At 37.3% G+C, this 15,449-nt stretch overlaps 1 protein-coding gene across 1 annotated transcript in view; it reads left to right on the forward strand.

Annotated features, from left to right (window-relative positions):
* LOC131150513 (BAG-associated GRAM protein 1) overlaps positions 1-15,449 on the forward strand; it is a 58,931-nt gene that overhangs the window by 19,123 nt on the left and 24,359 nt on the right. Inside the window, exons 7-11 of the mRNA XM_058101269.1 lie at positions 6,157-6,280; positions 6,368-6,484; positions 9,093-9,122; positions 9,226-9,325; positions 11,768-11,874. Coding sequence (XP_057957252.1) covers positions 6,157-6,280; positions 6,368-6,484; positions 9,093-9,122; positions 9,226-9,325; positions 11,768-11,874 — 478 coding nt within the window. The remainder of the gene's footprint in view (positions 1-6,156; positions 6,281-6,367; positions 6,485-9,092; positions 9,123-9,225; positions 9,326-11,767; positions 11,875-15,449) is intronic.

Raw genomic sequence — 15,449 nt, forward strand, 5'->3', positions numbered from 1 at the left:
TGGGTTGCTAGCAATATAAATTGGTAGCTTGATTATCACAAAACATATCTATGGGCTTCTTGACCAAGAATTCTATCTTTGACACATGAGACTTCAACCATATAAGCCCACTCACAGTATGTGCCATAGCTCGGTATTCAGCTTCAGCACTAGATCTAGCTGCAGTAATTTGTTCCTTGCTATGCTAGGTAACAAGATTACCTCCCATAAATGTACAATATCCAATTGTAGACCTTTTATCATCAATTGAGCCAGCCCAACTAGAGTATCCCATGATTTCACAATTTCTATTACATTTATATATCAAACCTCTAGTAGGAGAGCCTTTGAGATACCTTAGAATCCTACAAAAAACATCCTAGTGTGGTTGTCTAGAATTTTCCATAAACTGACTCTTCACCCCCACAACAAAAGATATGTTAGGTCTTGTGACAGTCAAGTAGATCAACTTGCTCACCAACTGCTTATATTGACATTTATCTTCAAAGTCTAATCCAACATTCCTAGACAACTTCACATTGGGATCCATGGGAGTATCAACTGGTTTACAACAAAACCAAGCCTTAGTCCCACTAAGAGGGGTTGGCTATATGAATCATTTTCCGCCAATTTATGCGATTATGGACCATTTCTTTTGATAGATTCAAGGATATTAAATCTTTACTCACTATCTCCTCTCAAGTTATTTTAGGTCTACCCCTACCCCTTCTACTACCCCCCACAGTAATTAAGTCACTCTTCCTCACAGGTGCACTATGTGGCCTACGTTGCAAGTGTCCATACCATCTGAGTCGTCCCTCCCTTATCTTATCTTCTATAGGAGCTACACCTAACTTATCACGAATATGTTCATTCCTTAATTTATCTTTCAATGTTATACCACTCATCCATCTAAGCATTCTCATCTCGACAACTTTTACTTTTTCGATATTATGTTTCTTTGTCACCCAACATTCCGATCCACTGGTTTAGCTCCCAAAATATGAGTCTCACTTAGCAAGTCCAAGGTATACTTCTGGTGAGATAGATTCGACCCTTTGTTATGTTGTACAATCTCAATACCAAGAAAGTAATGTAGAGTACCCAAGTGCTTGATTTGAAATTTTTCTTGAAGCCATTGCTTGACATTTGCAATCCCACTTTGGTCATTGCCAGTGATGATGATGTCATCAACATAAACTACTAGAAGCACCACACCTGTTTTGTTTGGGCAAACAAAGACCGAATGATCAAAGTAGAATTGAATGAAGCCAAATGCAGAGACCACCTCACTAAATTTGTCAAACCAGGCTCGAGGAGATTGCTTAAGACCGTAGATGGCCTCATGCAACCTAGATACCTTAGCATCCTTCCCCTGAGCAACATACCTAGGAGGTTGCTCCATGTATACCTCTTCCTACAAATCTCCATACAGAAGGCATTCTTCAAATCCACTTGGAATAAGGACCAATAAGAACTAATTGCCAACGAGATCAATACATGAACATAATTGACCCTAGCAATAGGAGAGAAGGTCTCAAAATAATCAATACCATATGTTTAAGTGTACACCTTGGCAACCATGAGCCTTAAGTTGTTCAATGCAGCCATTAGGAAGATATTTGATGTTGTAGACCCAATTACACCTACCCAACTCTTTACCAAGGAATATCAACCAAATCCCATGGCCCTTGAGTGGTCAAGGCATCCAATTTTTCTCTGTTGCATGCTTCTACCCAGGGTTAGCAAGTGCTTCGACATGTGAAGAAGGGATAGAGACAGAGGTCATTGACAAGGCAAAAGAACGTAGAGGACTAGGAAGGTGTTGAATTGAAAAAAAATGAGCAATAGGATAAGCAACTGTTGACTATTGAGGACATGATCGAGTACCTTTCCATTGTGCAATCGGCAAATCCAAATCACACTGGTATGGATCTCCAAAACTAGAAGTTCAAACGATGGAGGCCGGAAGAGGCAGCTGCATAGTAGTAGCAATGCTTGTGCCTGTTTTCCATCCTTCATAATCCCTTCTTTGGATCAATAAGTGATGATTTTGGAGAAGGATCGTGATTTTTCTCTGAAGGGGTAAGGGTAGGGATTGAAGGATTAATGCATGAGGGGGAGCTAGAAATCATTGATGACTCAAAATGTATTCATCCATTGAGGACCCAACACTAGAGAAATAAGGTGTCCCCTAAAAAAGGTAACGTCTGCACTAACATATTTTTGTGAGTGTGGGGATGATAACAGCATGTCCATTCTGAGTTCTCAAGTAGCCTCTATGTGGAACATGAACAAAACATGTGCAACCAAAGACAAGAGGCACAATAGAGAATATGGATATTTTTGTATACACTATAGGGAAGGGATTGTCCTCCTAGAACACTAGAAGGCCTCCAATTAAGCAAAAAACGAGCTGTAACAAGGGCATCGATCCAAAGGATTTTAGGAACATGCATATGAAAGAGTAGAAACCGTGCTATGTCTTCTGTTCAACTTCTCAATTTTGCTGAGGGGTATGCACACATGATGTTTAATGAATAATTCCTATGGCCAAACAAAAAGTTTTTGAAGCTCATTTTGAACAAATTCAAGTGGATTATCAAATCAAAAAATTTGAATACTAATGCCAAACCAGGTTTTTATATCCTCATAGAACTGAGTAAATACATTAAGAAATTCAGAATTGTCTTTTAATAGATAGATCTGGGTCATACGCGAAAAACCATCCACAAAGACACAAAATATTGATGACCAGTTAAATTCTTGAATTTACATAGGCCCCAAATATCTGAGTGAATAAGAGAAAACAATAATTTACTACAATACTCAACTCTAGATGCAAAAGATGTCCTAGTATGTTTTACTAATTGACACGCAGAACACTCAAAACAGGAAAGAGACTTGAACATAGGAAAACTACTTGTAATTTTAGTGATGGATGACCCAAACGAGCATGCCATTGATCCAGAGAGATGCCATGGGTTGAAATTGAAGAAGCTGTATGGCAAGAATTGGATCTACCACCACCACCTTTGAAGTAGTATAGACCCTCCACCATCACTCTTCTTTGTCTGGAGATCCTGAAAAACACAATGAGAAGGAAAGGTGGTCACAAAACAATTATGTGATTTAGTTAATTGACTAACTGATAACTAGTTCAAGGGAAATTTAGGCACATGTAATACAAAAGATAGAGGAATTGTAGGAGAAAAAAGAATATTTCCAGAACTAGAGATTGGTGTAAGTGGGTTTTATGGACTGAAATAAATTAGGACTACCTGTCATGTAGGAGGAGGCACCGGAGTCAACAACCCATGGTGAGGAGGATGAAAAGGCAAGAAGTCAGGTTGTACCTAAATGGGCCATAGTAGCACTGAAAGTAGAAGATTGGATTCAAAGTTGTTGAATCGTGTGGATAAGATTATTATACTCTTTTCAGGACATTGGTTGATGATGTACTCAACTCCGTAGTGGAATGATCAGGTGCACTAGAGGTGTCAACCATAGAATCACCCTTGGCAAGAGACTTATTGGCCCTAGTAGGTTTCCCATGGAGATCCCAACATTGATCAATACTATGATTGTGTGTGCAAATGCGACAATTGCCTCGACAAACTCCTTGTCCTGATACACTACTTTTGCCACGATTGCCATCCAAACCTCATCCTCGACCTTTTACACTTCTCTGACCATGGTAAAACATGCTGCTAACCATGGCTGAACTGTCACATGAAGAAGCCTGAGAAGAAGACTGAGAGCCATCTTTGGTGATCCTTTGGATTCTAGCATATGCTTCATTCATAGATGGAATGGATTCACCGGTAAGAATCTGATCGTGGATGGTTGAACCTTTGTACCCAGCCGAGCCAAAAACTTGGGAGCCAAGAACTCTGCTCATTGCCCCTTAATCATCTCAATGTTGGAACTAATTGGTTCATAAATGTTGAATTCCTCCCACATACCCTTTAGTGTGCTATAATACTCACAAATAGGAGTACCTTCTTGGTCATATTTGAAAAACTTCTCATATAGGTCAAAAACACGAGTTTGGTTTTTATCTGGTGAGAAGCTTTCACGAATATCATCCCATACAGCCTTTGTTGTTCTATGAAACATCACGTTCTCAGCAATTCATGGCTCCATGCTCCACAACCACACAAGCAATATGTCATTCTCTTTCGAATCTCCATAATCCTTGGAGTTTGGAGGAGGAGGGGAATGCAACAAATATTTGGACTTTCCTTTTGCGTTTATATGCACATGTACTACCACCATTGCAGGTAGTTGGAAGATCCAACCAATTTGATGGCTGTGATTGGTATGTTAACAGTATCAGTTGAAACTCTCTCTGTCGAGGCCATCAAAACCACCCTCAATATGTACAATAAGTGCACGCTAGTACTGGAATGAACAACCAAGCAATGATGCAAAATAAAACAGCACACACAAGCAGAGAGCAGAACTTCAGAACTTCAAGGGGCTGCTCTAACTATGGAACATAAGTTACAAGGAATTACTTTACCACGCGGAAGTAGACAACCCATAACAAGCACTGCAGGCACTTGATAGACAACCTGGAAACACAGAAGCTACAGGTATGATGGCTGGCAGCAACTAGAGCTGAGTGCCAGAAAGAGAAGAAAATAAAAGCTTTGAACACCAATAAAAAAAAAAGAAGGTCCAGAAACTGGTACAAGATTGCAGCAATCAATCGCAAACACAGAGCATCAGCATGCTACAACCAAACAGCGAACAGCAGCACAGTAACAGAAGATACCTGAAACAGAGTTTCACACTGCAACAGCAGATGCCAGAAACAGAGGGTAACTTCACATCAGCAAATCACCATGAACACGCACAGCATCCTGCCAGGGATGCTGCGCAGCGAAACCAAGATGAAATGTGACCTTAAATGACTTTCAAACCAATCAGAAAATCGGATTTGAGAGCTGACTAGGGGAAGATAAGGAAAAAACTAAAAAACAGAGTGTCAAGGAAAAAAAACTCAGAAAAAATAAGATTTTTAGGAGATTAATGCTCTGATACAATGTTGTAAAGTTAGAGATGGAGGCGAGAAGAAGAAGAAAAGAAGAAAGAAAGTGAAAGGAGGAGGCGGCAGTTTCCTGGAGTTACATTCAGCTGCAGGTCTGTCCTTCTATATATAAATAATAAAAAGGTTGAAAGACAAAAGTAGCCCTACTTACACCACAAACTTACTAAAATAGCCTATTTCTTCTGACACCTTTTTTCCTGTTTTCTCCTCCTTTAAGCAATCATTTATATTATTATTTTAGCAGTTAATCTCTTCTCTTGTTTATCTGAATCAATTACAGGAGTTTTACCTGTGTGATGATTCTTGTTTTTAAAAGAAGGTTTGTCATTGGTAGATTTGAAGGTGCTTAGCAAACATGTAAATTTTGATCAGTGAATATTTTGGTTGATGGGATAGTAAGGGATTGATGGTTTTATATATCAGTAAGGTCTGAGATGTATTACACTAGGCATATTGATAACTACCTTCATGAATGCACATTTTATTTATTGTGAGGCAGTTATTTACAGAAGCAGTAATGTGGATTTTTGGTTCACTTAATGCTGAGAAATGACAATTTACTCCTGTATTTTTTGCATGTAAAACTGTTGATGCGATTACTCTTTGACAATGAAACATTCAGATGCACAAAGCATTGGCAGAAATGTGAATACTAGATGTTCTAGTCCTGTTTATTATTATATTTATAAATTAAAATGCATGCTGTGTTTATATATACAGCAAGCATATGAATGACTCGAATTTTTGTATTTTGAATTGGATAGAACATGCACAATTGTTGGGTAATTTGTCTAAATAAAAATATGTTATAAATTCAACTTCAATTTTATGCATACCTGTTTTTTGTATTGATTATAATATTTACCTGAATGCGTCTTTGATCTTTCTTAAACATAATTTCTTGTGCCTTTTCATTTTTTTGCACATCCATCATTATGTAAAATTTTTGATCTTGGTAGAAGTTTGATATTCTGTTACTTCCATTCAATGGAGTTCAACTTTTGCGTTGGAATCGATACGCTTTTTCTAATCTAGACAATTTTCTTTCAGATGTCTTGTATTAATTACTGACATGTCATCATTGTTATTTTTTAAATAACTTTGAAACTATTTTCTGTTAGGGTTTTGAATGGCTATGTTGGAGCAAATGCTCGAAGAAGGATTTCTTTAGATAAACAAGGGCCAACAGTGGTTCATCAAAAACCTGGACCTCTGCAAACAATATTTAATCTCCTTCCAGACGAGGCAAGTTCTGCAGGATTGGGTCTTTTTGAATAGTTGCGCGATAATTCTTTCCAGATGCATGCCATTTGAACACAGTATCTGTTTCAGGTTGTTGAACATAGCTATTCATGTGCACTCGAGAGGTCATTTTTGTATCATGGCCGTATGTATATTTCCGCATGGCACATTTGCTTCCACTCTAATGTATTTTCCAAACAAATGAAGGTAAGCATCGTTCTTATTGAACATGTTGACATCCAACATAATAAACTCTAACACAAGGCATGTTGCACTGAGGTTGTATTTAGAATAAGGGTTGGCCTTTTACGAATGTTTTGTGTTGATCATGAATTTCTCTGTTGGTATAGAGGTGGCGAGTTGATGTTTTATGTTCACTGTAAGTATTGCGAGTGGCATATTTTTTTCCCCGAAGAGAGCTTTAACGGCTGAACCTTATTTTTGTTAATTTTTTTTAAAATTTATATATGATTTTGGTCCATTATGAATATCTGCTCCCATAGATGCATTTACAAACATCTGCTCATGCATTTTGATTTTGCACAAGCATGAATTTTTATTGGTCGTACTTTGATTAAAAATGCAACTTCAATCATTTTAAGAGTTTATTTAAACTTCCCAAGTTTAATGTCAGCATGTTGGATTTTTTGGATATATATATATATATATATATATATATATATTTGTATTTCTTTAGGCTTGATTGATGCAGAAATAATTCAATGGTTTTTTTGGATAGAAATTTATCATGAGGGCTTTTCTGGATATTTGCTGATTTCCGTGTTTTATGCATTCTTTTATGTTCCAAATACTTAATAATTATCTCATATCCAAGGCTTTTGGCCATGCTGGCTTGTAGCTACTATAATATAAGTGCTAATACCAAAATATATAACCATAGAGAGAGAGAGAGAGTGAGCTGCAGCTCATATGAATTTTAATGCAAAATGCAAAGAGAGGGTTAGAAATTCTCCTGGACCTGAGGCTGAACCTAAAAGCCAAAAACTTCTATATATTTCAGCAATTATTCATTACATCATATGATACTTTGTCTCTGATATCTTCTTAGTTGCTTAATTCTTATTGTGGGAAAACGTGAGCTTAGTTTAGTTTATATTTATATCGTATAAAGCAGCTGTAAATAATGCTGCAAATTAGGCAGCATGCTGGCACTGAACATGTGCCTGAAATTCTGGCAGCATGTTCCTGAAATTCTGGCAGCATTTAGGTGCTGAAAATCTGCCTGAAAATATGGCACCAACTATATAAATTTCTTCTATATAATGAAAGAAAACCCTACGGAAGGGAATTCAGACCAAAATTGACATGGTATCAGAACCTACTGCTACTTCTTTGCACTTTTTTCTGTTTAGCCTTCATTGCTGAAATTTCTTAGAGCAGTTTTTTTGCACTTTTTCTGTTCAGCCTTCATTGCTGAAATTTCTTAGAGCAGTTTCCGTTCTTATTTCTACCATTGCCAGCCTTCATTGCTGGTGGTTTCGGTTACTTTTCTGTTCAGCTTTTGTTGCTGAAATTTCTTAGAGCAGTTTCCATTCTTATTTCTACCATTGCCAGCCTTCATTGCTGGTGGTTTCCATTTCGAGTGATCGGCCTTAATCTCCAAGAGATAATTGTTCATGAAGAATGTCAGAGGTTGCAGAGACGACCGCTACAACACAATTGGAGGAGATTGTTTGATCCCAACAACCCGTGGAATTGCAAAATATCTAGGCAGCATATAGGCTGAATGGAAAAAAAACTACCTCAAAGCACTGAGTCAGTCAAACAATACCAAGCAGTTGAGTAGTTCAGTGTTTCAGAGTATTGTATCCAAGCTGGGAATGGAAAATACCTATTCGTTAGCTTGAGGGAGAGTGTGGGAAAATGTGAGCTTAGTTTAGTTTATATTTCTATTGTATAAAGCAGCTGTAAATAATGCTGCAAATCAGGCTGCATGCTGGCACTGAACATGTGCCTGAAATTCTGGCAGCATGTTCCTGAAATTCTGGCAGCAGGTGCCTGAAATTCTGGCAGCATTTAGGTGCTGAAAATCTGTCTGAAAATATGGCACCAACTATGTAAATTTCTTCTATATAATGAAAGCAAACCCTATGGAAGGGAAATTTACATAGTTGGTGCCATATTTTCAGCAAAATTCCTTTTGCATAGGGTTTGCTTTCATTATATAGAAGAAATTTACATAGTTGGCGCCATATTTTCAGGCAGATTTTCAGTACCTAAATGCTGCCAGAATTTCAGGCACCTACTGCCAGAATTTCAGGAACATGCTGCCAGCATATCAGGCACATGTTCAGTGCCAGCATGCAGCCTGAGTTGCAGCATTATTTACAGCTGCTTTATACAATATAAATGTAAACTAAACAAAGCTCACGTTTTTCCACACTCCCCCTCAAGCTGGCGAATAGGTATTTTCCATTCCCAGCTTGGATACAAAACTCTGGAACACTGAGTTACTTAACCCCTTGGTATTGTTTGACTGACTCGGTGCTTCGAGGTAGTAGAGTCCATCCCGTTCTCTGGCATGTCCAATCATCCTTCGATTGAGCTGCAGCTCATTTAAATTTGAATACAAAATGCAAAGGGAGAGGGTTAGAAATTCTCCTGAGGCTGAACCTTAATGCCAAAAATTTCTATATATTTCAGCAATTATTCATTACATCATATGATACTTTGCCTCTGTTATCTTCTTAATTGCTTAATGCTTATACATTGGTGACTTGATTTTAATCCATTATGATAGGACTGCTTTGTGTACATCGCTCATTTATTTGTGTTTGTGAATAATATTTAACAGGTGATTATACCATTTGAAGATATAGATGAGGTATGTCCTGCATGTCATTTTGATATTTGCTATACTACTGATGATGCATTAGATTATTATAAGTGTTGGAAGGTTCTTAGGCTCTCCAATTTTTGTTCTGCAGATACGTAGGAGTCAGCATGCATTTATCAATCCTGCAATTACAATTATTTTGCGCATGGGCGCCGGAGGGCATGGTGTCCCGCCATTGGGAAGTCCTGATGGTTAGTGGATTAAATTTATTATTATTGAAAACTGTGTTGGGAAGTCCTGATGCTTATTTATCTACAGTTATCACTGTTTTGTCCACTTTCTATCTATAATAAATTCAGTTATTGTCCCTTGTGCAATAATACTATATGCGGAATCATTTTTTGGAGGATCTTTGCTTTAATCCTGCCAAAAGAGCAAGGATATGTGTCTTTCTGATTTGTTTTGCAATTGGCAGTGTCCAATTTTTCATTTCACTACAGATTGGCGAGAGGGTTCATGCCTGGTTAATTGTAAACTGGTTCTGGTTATTACGTAACAGTTCCTAGTAAATCATCAGAGCACCACCGATGTGATATGGATGTTGTTAAGGAGTTTGTCCAGTTGCACATCATTGGATATCTGAGCAAGTGAAGATTTAATTATTTGTTTAAAAATTGGATGGCTCTTTCTGTCAAAATGATGTAATTTCCGCTTTTCTTATTCTTAAGTGGGAATCCTTTCTTAGGTTTTTCAATTTAGAAGGGGTTTGAATGATAGAGAGGCTGAGGAGCTGTCTTCTTAACTCATTTTACTGGAGGGTTGCCATATCTCCAGTAGGAATGATGGTAGAGTATGGCTAGGATTCTTGGGGGAATTATTCTTGTAAATCTTTTGTTTCTCCTCATACTAAGTTTAATTTGATCTTTCCTCTCTATCAGGGTGTTTGGAAGGCTAAAGTTCTTTAAAAGATAAAGGCTTTTGTTTGGCTGGTGGTCATTAATACAATCAACACCAACAATCTGCTGCTAAGCAGGAGGCCTACTAAAGCTTTGTCACCAGATATGTGTTTTTAAGTGTGGAAATAGTTCCGAGGATGTGTCTACTTGTTTATTCATTGTTCTTTGTCTTCGAACTTGTGGAACTCTCTTTTTTTGAGGTGATTGGAGAATTATAGGTCTGTCCAAAGTTGGTGGAGATATGTTGACTATTTCTTTTGCTGGTTCTGGGAGAGTAAGGATGCTAAAAGGCTGTGGATCTGTGCTCTTGGCGCTGTGTTGTGGGGAGTTTGGCTTGAAAGAAATGCTAGAATTTTTACATGGAGAATTATCAGTAAGATTTATTGGGGCAGGGTTTGATATTCGGTTTCTGTTTGGGATTGCAGACTGTTCTAAGGGTTGCTGTTTTCAAGATGTAATCAGAGACTGGAATGCTTCATTAAGATGATGTAATTTTTTGTCTTGTAATTCTGTTTGAGGACTACTTGTTCTTCTTTTTCTGTGTAATCTTCTTCTGCATTTTAATAAAGTTTTTTTTTCTATCCCAAAAAAAAAAAGGGTGATGATTAGATGGTTTAACCTTGTTTTTAGTGCAACCTGTAGAAGCATTACCAAAATCTAGTTTTGATATGTTGTGTTCTTTAGGTAATGGCCATTTCAAGAACAGGAATATCATCCATTCCCCACCCACCTTCCCAAATAACTCCTTACTCCTCCCCTACTAGAGATAGAGAGAAAGAGAGAAGATGGATGAAAAGTTTTACAAATGAATGCAAGTTCTGTGTGGATCTGTCTGTAGGATTGTTTTATACAAATTATTTGTGGTTGAATTAGTATTGTTATGATTGACAACAATTAACGTTAGAAAAGCTTTTCCTCTAATTTATGATTCTTAAGCAAGTACTTTCCAAGACTCAGAACAGATCTTTGATTTCTGTGTCTTTGGGTTGCAAGGTTTGTTATTAATTTATTTCATCTTTAAGCATATCAATGTAAATAAATTTTCTGGATCTCAGTTGGTTGAAGCTTCCTAAATGATGCCTTTTCCATTAAAGGCATATATTCTTTTATGAATTATGATTCTTTCCTAGTTCCATGATTCTTTCTGTTAAAAGATGTGCATGCTTGTATATCTGATATCAAATGAAACTGGTTCCATTGTTTCAATTGTACCGGAGTTGTTTGAATTTTATTTTGTTTGTCAAGTGTATCAATTATTAGACTTGAGTTCTTTCATCGTTTTATTTAATACAGGACTTATTGGGGAAAAGGGAAAATTAATGTCTTCTTGTAAGCCAGCTTTAGTTTCATCACAGCTTGCATGTGTCTACTAACAGTATAAATATGATTTACTTGGTAGGTAGAAAACATTTAATTCTGCCATATACGAGATAGCTGAACCTATAATGTTATATATCAGTTTATAATTATATTGACATCTGTCAGATTATGACTACTAATGCGTCGCAATATTTGCTATTGTTATGCATGCTTATACGTATGTGCATACAGTTTATTGAGATTGTTTTTATCCTTTGGGGGTTCCTCATTTGACTTTGTCTTATTTTCTAATTTCTGCATCTTCTTTTTATTATATTGGATGAGTAATTTTGTTAGTTCAGATATTTCCCCTTTTAGCCTGAAGTGAGACATATTTAATTGATTTATAATCTTCATCTTCTTCTTTCCTTTTTTCAGGTAGAGTAAGATATAAGTTTGCGTCATTTTGGAATAGGAATCATGCACTAAGAGCTTTACAGCGTGCTGCGAAGAACTTCCATGCAAATGTTGAAGCTGAAAAAAAGGTTCATTTCTTGTGCCTCATTTATTTATTTGTGATCATCTCTACATCTTTATTATCTTTTATTACTATAATGTTTATAGGAATCTTGTAGTTAACTGTTATGGGAAGAAGATACAGTTGGATGAGCATTCTTACAGAGAATTAATCATTATTTAGATTTTAAAATTTTGTTTAATTCTGCATTATGCTGAATTGAGAATCAAAATGTGATCTGCATCAGAGTATCCCATGATCTCACAATTTTTGTTACATTTATAAATCAAACTATTGTCAGGAGAGCCTTTGAGATATTGCAGAATCCCACAAATAGCATTCCATGAGGTTGTTTAGGATTTTTCATAAACTGAATCACCACTCCCACTGCAAAAGACATGTTAGGTCTAGTGACAGTCGAGTAGATCAACTTGCCAACAAACTGCTTGTATTGATGTTTGTCTTCAGAGTCCATCCGACATCCCTAGATAACTTCATATTAGGATCCATAGGAGTTTCAGTTGGTTATGCTCCCTGCAAAATATTCGCACTTAGCAAGCCCAAGGTATATTTTCACTAAGATAGATTCAACCCTTTCTTACACCTTACAATCTCAATACCAAGAAAGTAATGTAGAGAACTCATGTCTTTAATTTTAAATTTAGCTTGAAGCCTTGGCTTAACATGTGCAATCCCACTTTGGTCACTCCTAGTAATGATGATAGCATAAACCCAAAACTGCCTTGTCTCCTTTTTGCAGACAATGACCAAATATGATCGTATTAGTACTGGATAAAGCTAAATGTAGACACAACCACACTAAACTTGTCAAACCAGGCTCGAGGAGACTGCTTAAGACCATAAATGGCTTTATGCAACCTACATACTTTACCATCTTCCTCCTAAGCAACATGGCCAAGAGGTTGGTCCATTTATACTTCTTGCAAATGTCCACATAAAAAGATGTTCTTCACATCCAATTGGTATAAGGGCTAATCAAAATTAACTACCAACAACATCAATACATGTACAGAATTTATTAGTCAAGCAATAGGAGACAATGGCTCAAAATAATCAATACCATATGTTTGGGGTGTGCGGTGTACTTGGAAACCAATTGAGCTTTGAGTTGTTTAATAGAAATGCTAGGAAGATATTTGATGGTGTAGACCCAACGACACCTAACCAACTCTTGACCAGGAGGAAGATCCACCAAGTCCCATGTCCCTTGAGTGGTCAAGGCATGCATTTCTACATCCATTGCATGCTTCCATCTTGAGTTAGAAAAGGCTTCAACATGTGTAGGGAGGGATAGAAACAAAGGAAATAGAGGAGGCAAAAGAATGCATAGGGTTACGTATATGAAGAATTGAAAAAAACGAGCAATAGGATAAGCAGTGAAGGATTGCCGAGTACATGTTTGAGTACCTTTTTGGTGAACAATGGGCAAATCCAAGTCATATTGGAAGGGGTCTCTAAAACTAGAAATTGAAACAGTGATGGGTAGAAAGAGGCGGCTGCTTGGTCGTAGTGATGTTTGTGCTTGTTTCTCTTGTTCATAAACCCTTAATTGTTTCCTTGGGTTAGGAACATGCATAACATCTATAACTTGTTTGGAGAGGGATTACAGTAGGAAGAGGAGGATCAACACATGAGGGGGAATCATAAATCATTGATGGACTCAAAGTAGATTCATCCAAGGAGGACCCTACACTAGATAAAAGTGTCCCCTTAAAAAAGTGTCACCTGCACTAACATATTTCCTGCGAGTGTGGGGATCATAGCATCTATGACCTTATTGAGTTTTCGGGTATCTGACAAGCACACATTTTAGAGTATGGCACTTGTCCTAGCCAGTATGTGGAACATGAACAAAACATGTGCACCCAAAAACATGAGGCACAATAGAAAGCATGGATGTTTTTTGGTTGATGGAGAAGGGAATTTGTCATTTTGCAACACTGGAGGGCATCCTGTTGAGCAGAAAATAGGGTTTAACAGTCCAAAAGTTTTAGGAACATGCGTAAAGAGTAAAAAAACCCATAGGAACATGCATAAGTTAAAAAAGCCATGCTGTGTCAAGTAAATGTCTGTTTTTCCTTTCAGCTACTCAATTCCAAGGTATTCATAAATGATATTTGATGGATAATCCCTTTGGACAAGCAAAAATACTAAAGCTCATTTTGAAATTCATGTGCATTATCAAATTGAAACATTTGAATCCAAAGCCAAACTGAGTTTTTAGTTCCTTCTCGAATTGAGTAAATACATTCAAAAGTCATATTGTCTTTTAACAAATAAATTCAGGTCATACGCGAAAAATCATCCACAAATGACACAAATATTGATTACCCTTCAAATTCTTGACTCTTCATGGACCCCAAATATCTGCATGATTCATAGTAGTCAGAGGCGCGAGGTGAGCCAAGACGCAAAGGGTATTTGAAGCCGAGGCTCGAGGTGCGAGGCAAAGGCGCACAACTATTAAAATGCTGTAAAATGCCTATTTTGGGGTAATTAATAGCAAAATTGGCAATTTAAAATGCCAAAACATTCAATAGAAAAATTGGAAATTTAATGAAATTTCCAAGGCCAAAAGCATCAACAATTCAACATAGTTCAACATCAAAATAAAAGAGTACTATAAAAGATTTCAAAGTCTAAAATCTAAAAATCCTCCTCTATCATCAGTCATCACTCATCATCAACTAAGTTTGCCAATAAAACAATGTATCATATATTTTAGGCAAACTAGACAATAACTCATTTTGTATTAGTAGCTAATAGCCTAATACAGGCAATAACCCATTTAAGATTTAAGACTTGTATAATGCATTTCCAAACAAATGAAAAAACAGTAGCTAAATTCAGTAAAAGGAATATTATGTATTAGTTATAATTTATAAAATTATATTAAACTAAATATTTAATTAGTAATTGCATATAATATTATAAGAAGCAGGCAGCGGAAAGAAGAAGAAGAATAAGAATAAGAATAAGATGAAGAAGAAGAAGAAGAAGAAGAAGACAAAGAAGAAGAACTGAAAAAGAAGAAGAAGAAAAAGAAGCAGCAGGCAGCAGAAAGAAGAAGAAGAAGAAGAAGAAGAAGAAGATGACTTACGAAGGTTCAAAGGCTCAAAGACGAGCTCGCTGCTGGTTCGAAATGTTGAAGATGATGTGACGAACTCACGGCTGGTTCGAAGGCTGGCAGACGAACTCGCGAGGGCTCCTGCTGGTTCTAAACAAAGTTACGAAGGGTCGTGTTGGTTCGAAATGTCGAAGACGAACTCACGGTCCTGGTTAGAAGCTCGAAGACGAGCTTGCAAAGGCTTCTGGTTGGTTCGAAGGCTCGCAGATGACCTCATGCTGTTGGTTTGAACGCGCTCCTACTGGTTCGAATGTGCAAGACGAACTCGTGAAGGGTTGTGGGGCTTCGAAGGGTCGAAGAGGGCTAGCGCTTATGTTCGTTCTAGTCAAATGAGGGGCTGCCGTTTTGGCTTGGCTGTTTCTTTCATTAAAAAAGACTGAAATTTACAAGGCGTGCCTCACTGCACCTGTCGCCCCTTTGCGTCTCATGTCGCCTCTTGCAGGTCGCCTCGCCCC

This window comes from Malania oleifera, chromosome 3 (genome assembly GCF_029873635.1).
Source record: "Malania oleifera isolate guangnan ecotype guangnan chromosome 3, ASM2987363v1, whole genome shotgun sequence".
In the NCBI taxonomy this organism is placed as follows: domain Eukaryota; kingdom Viridiplantae; phylum Streptophyta; class Magnoliopsida; order Santalales; family Ximeniaceae; genus Malania; species Malania oleifera.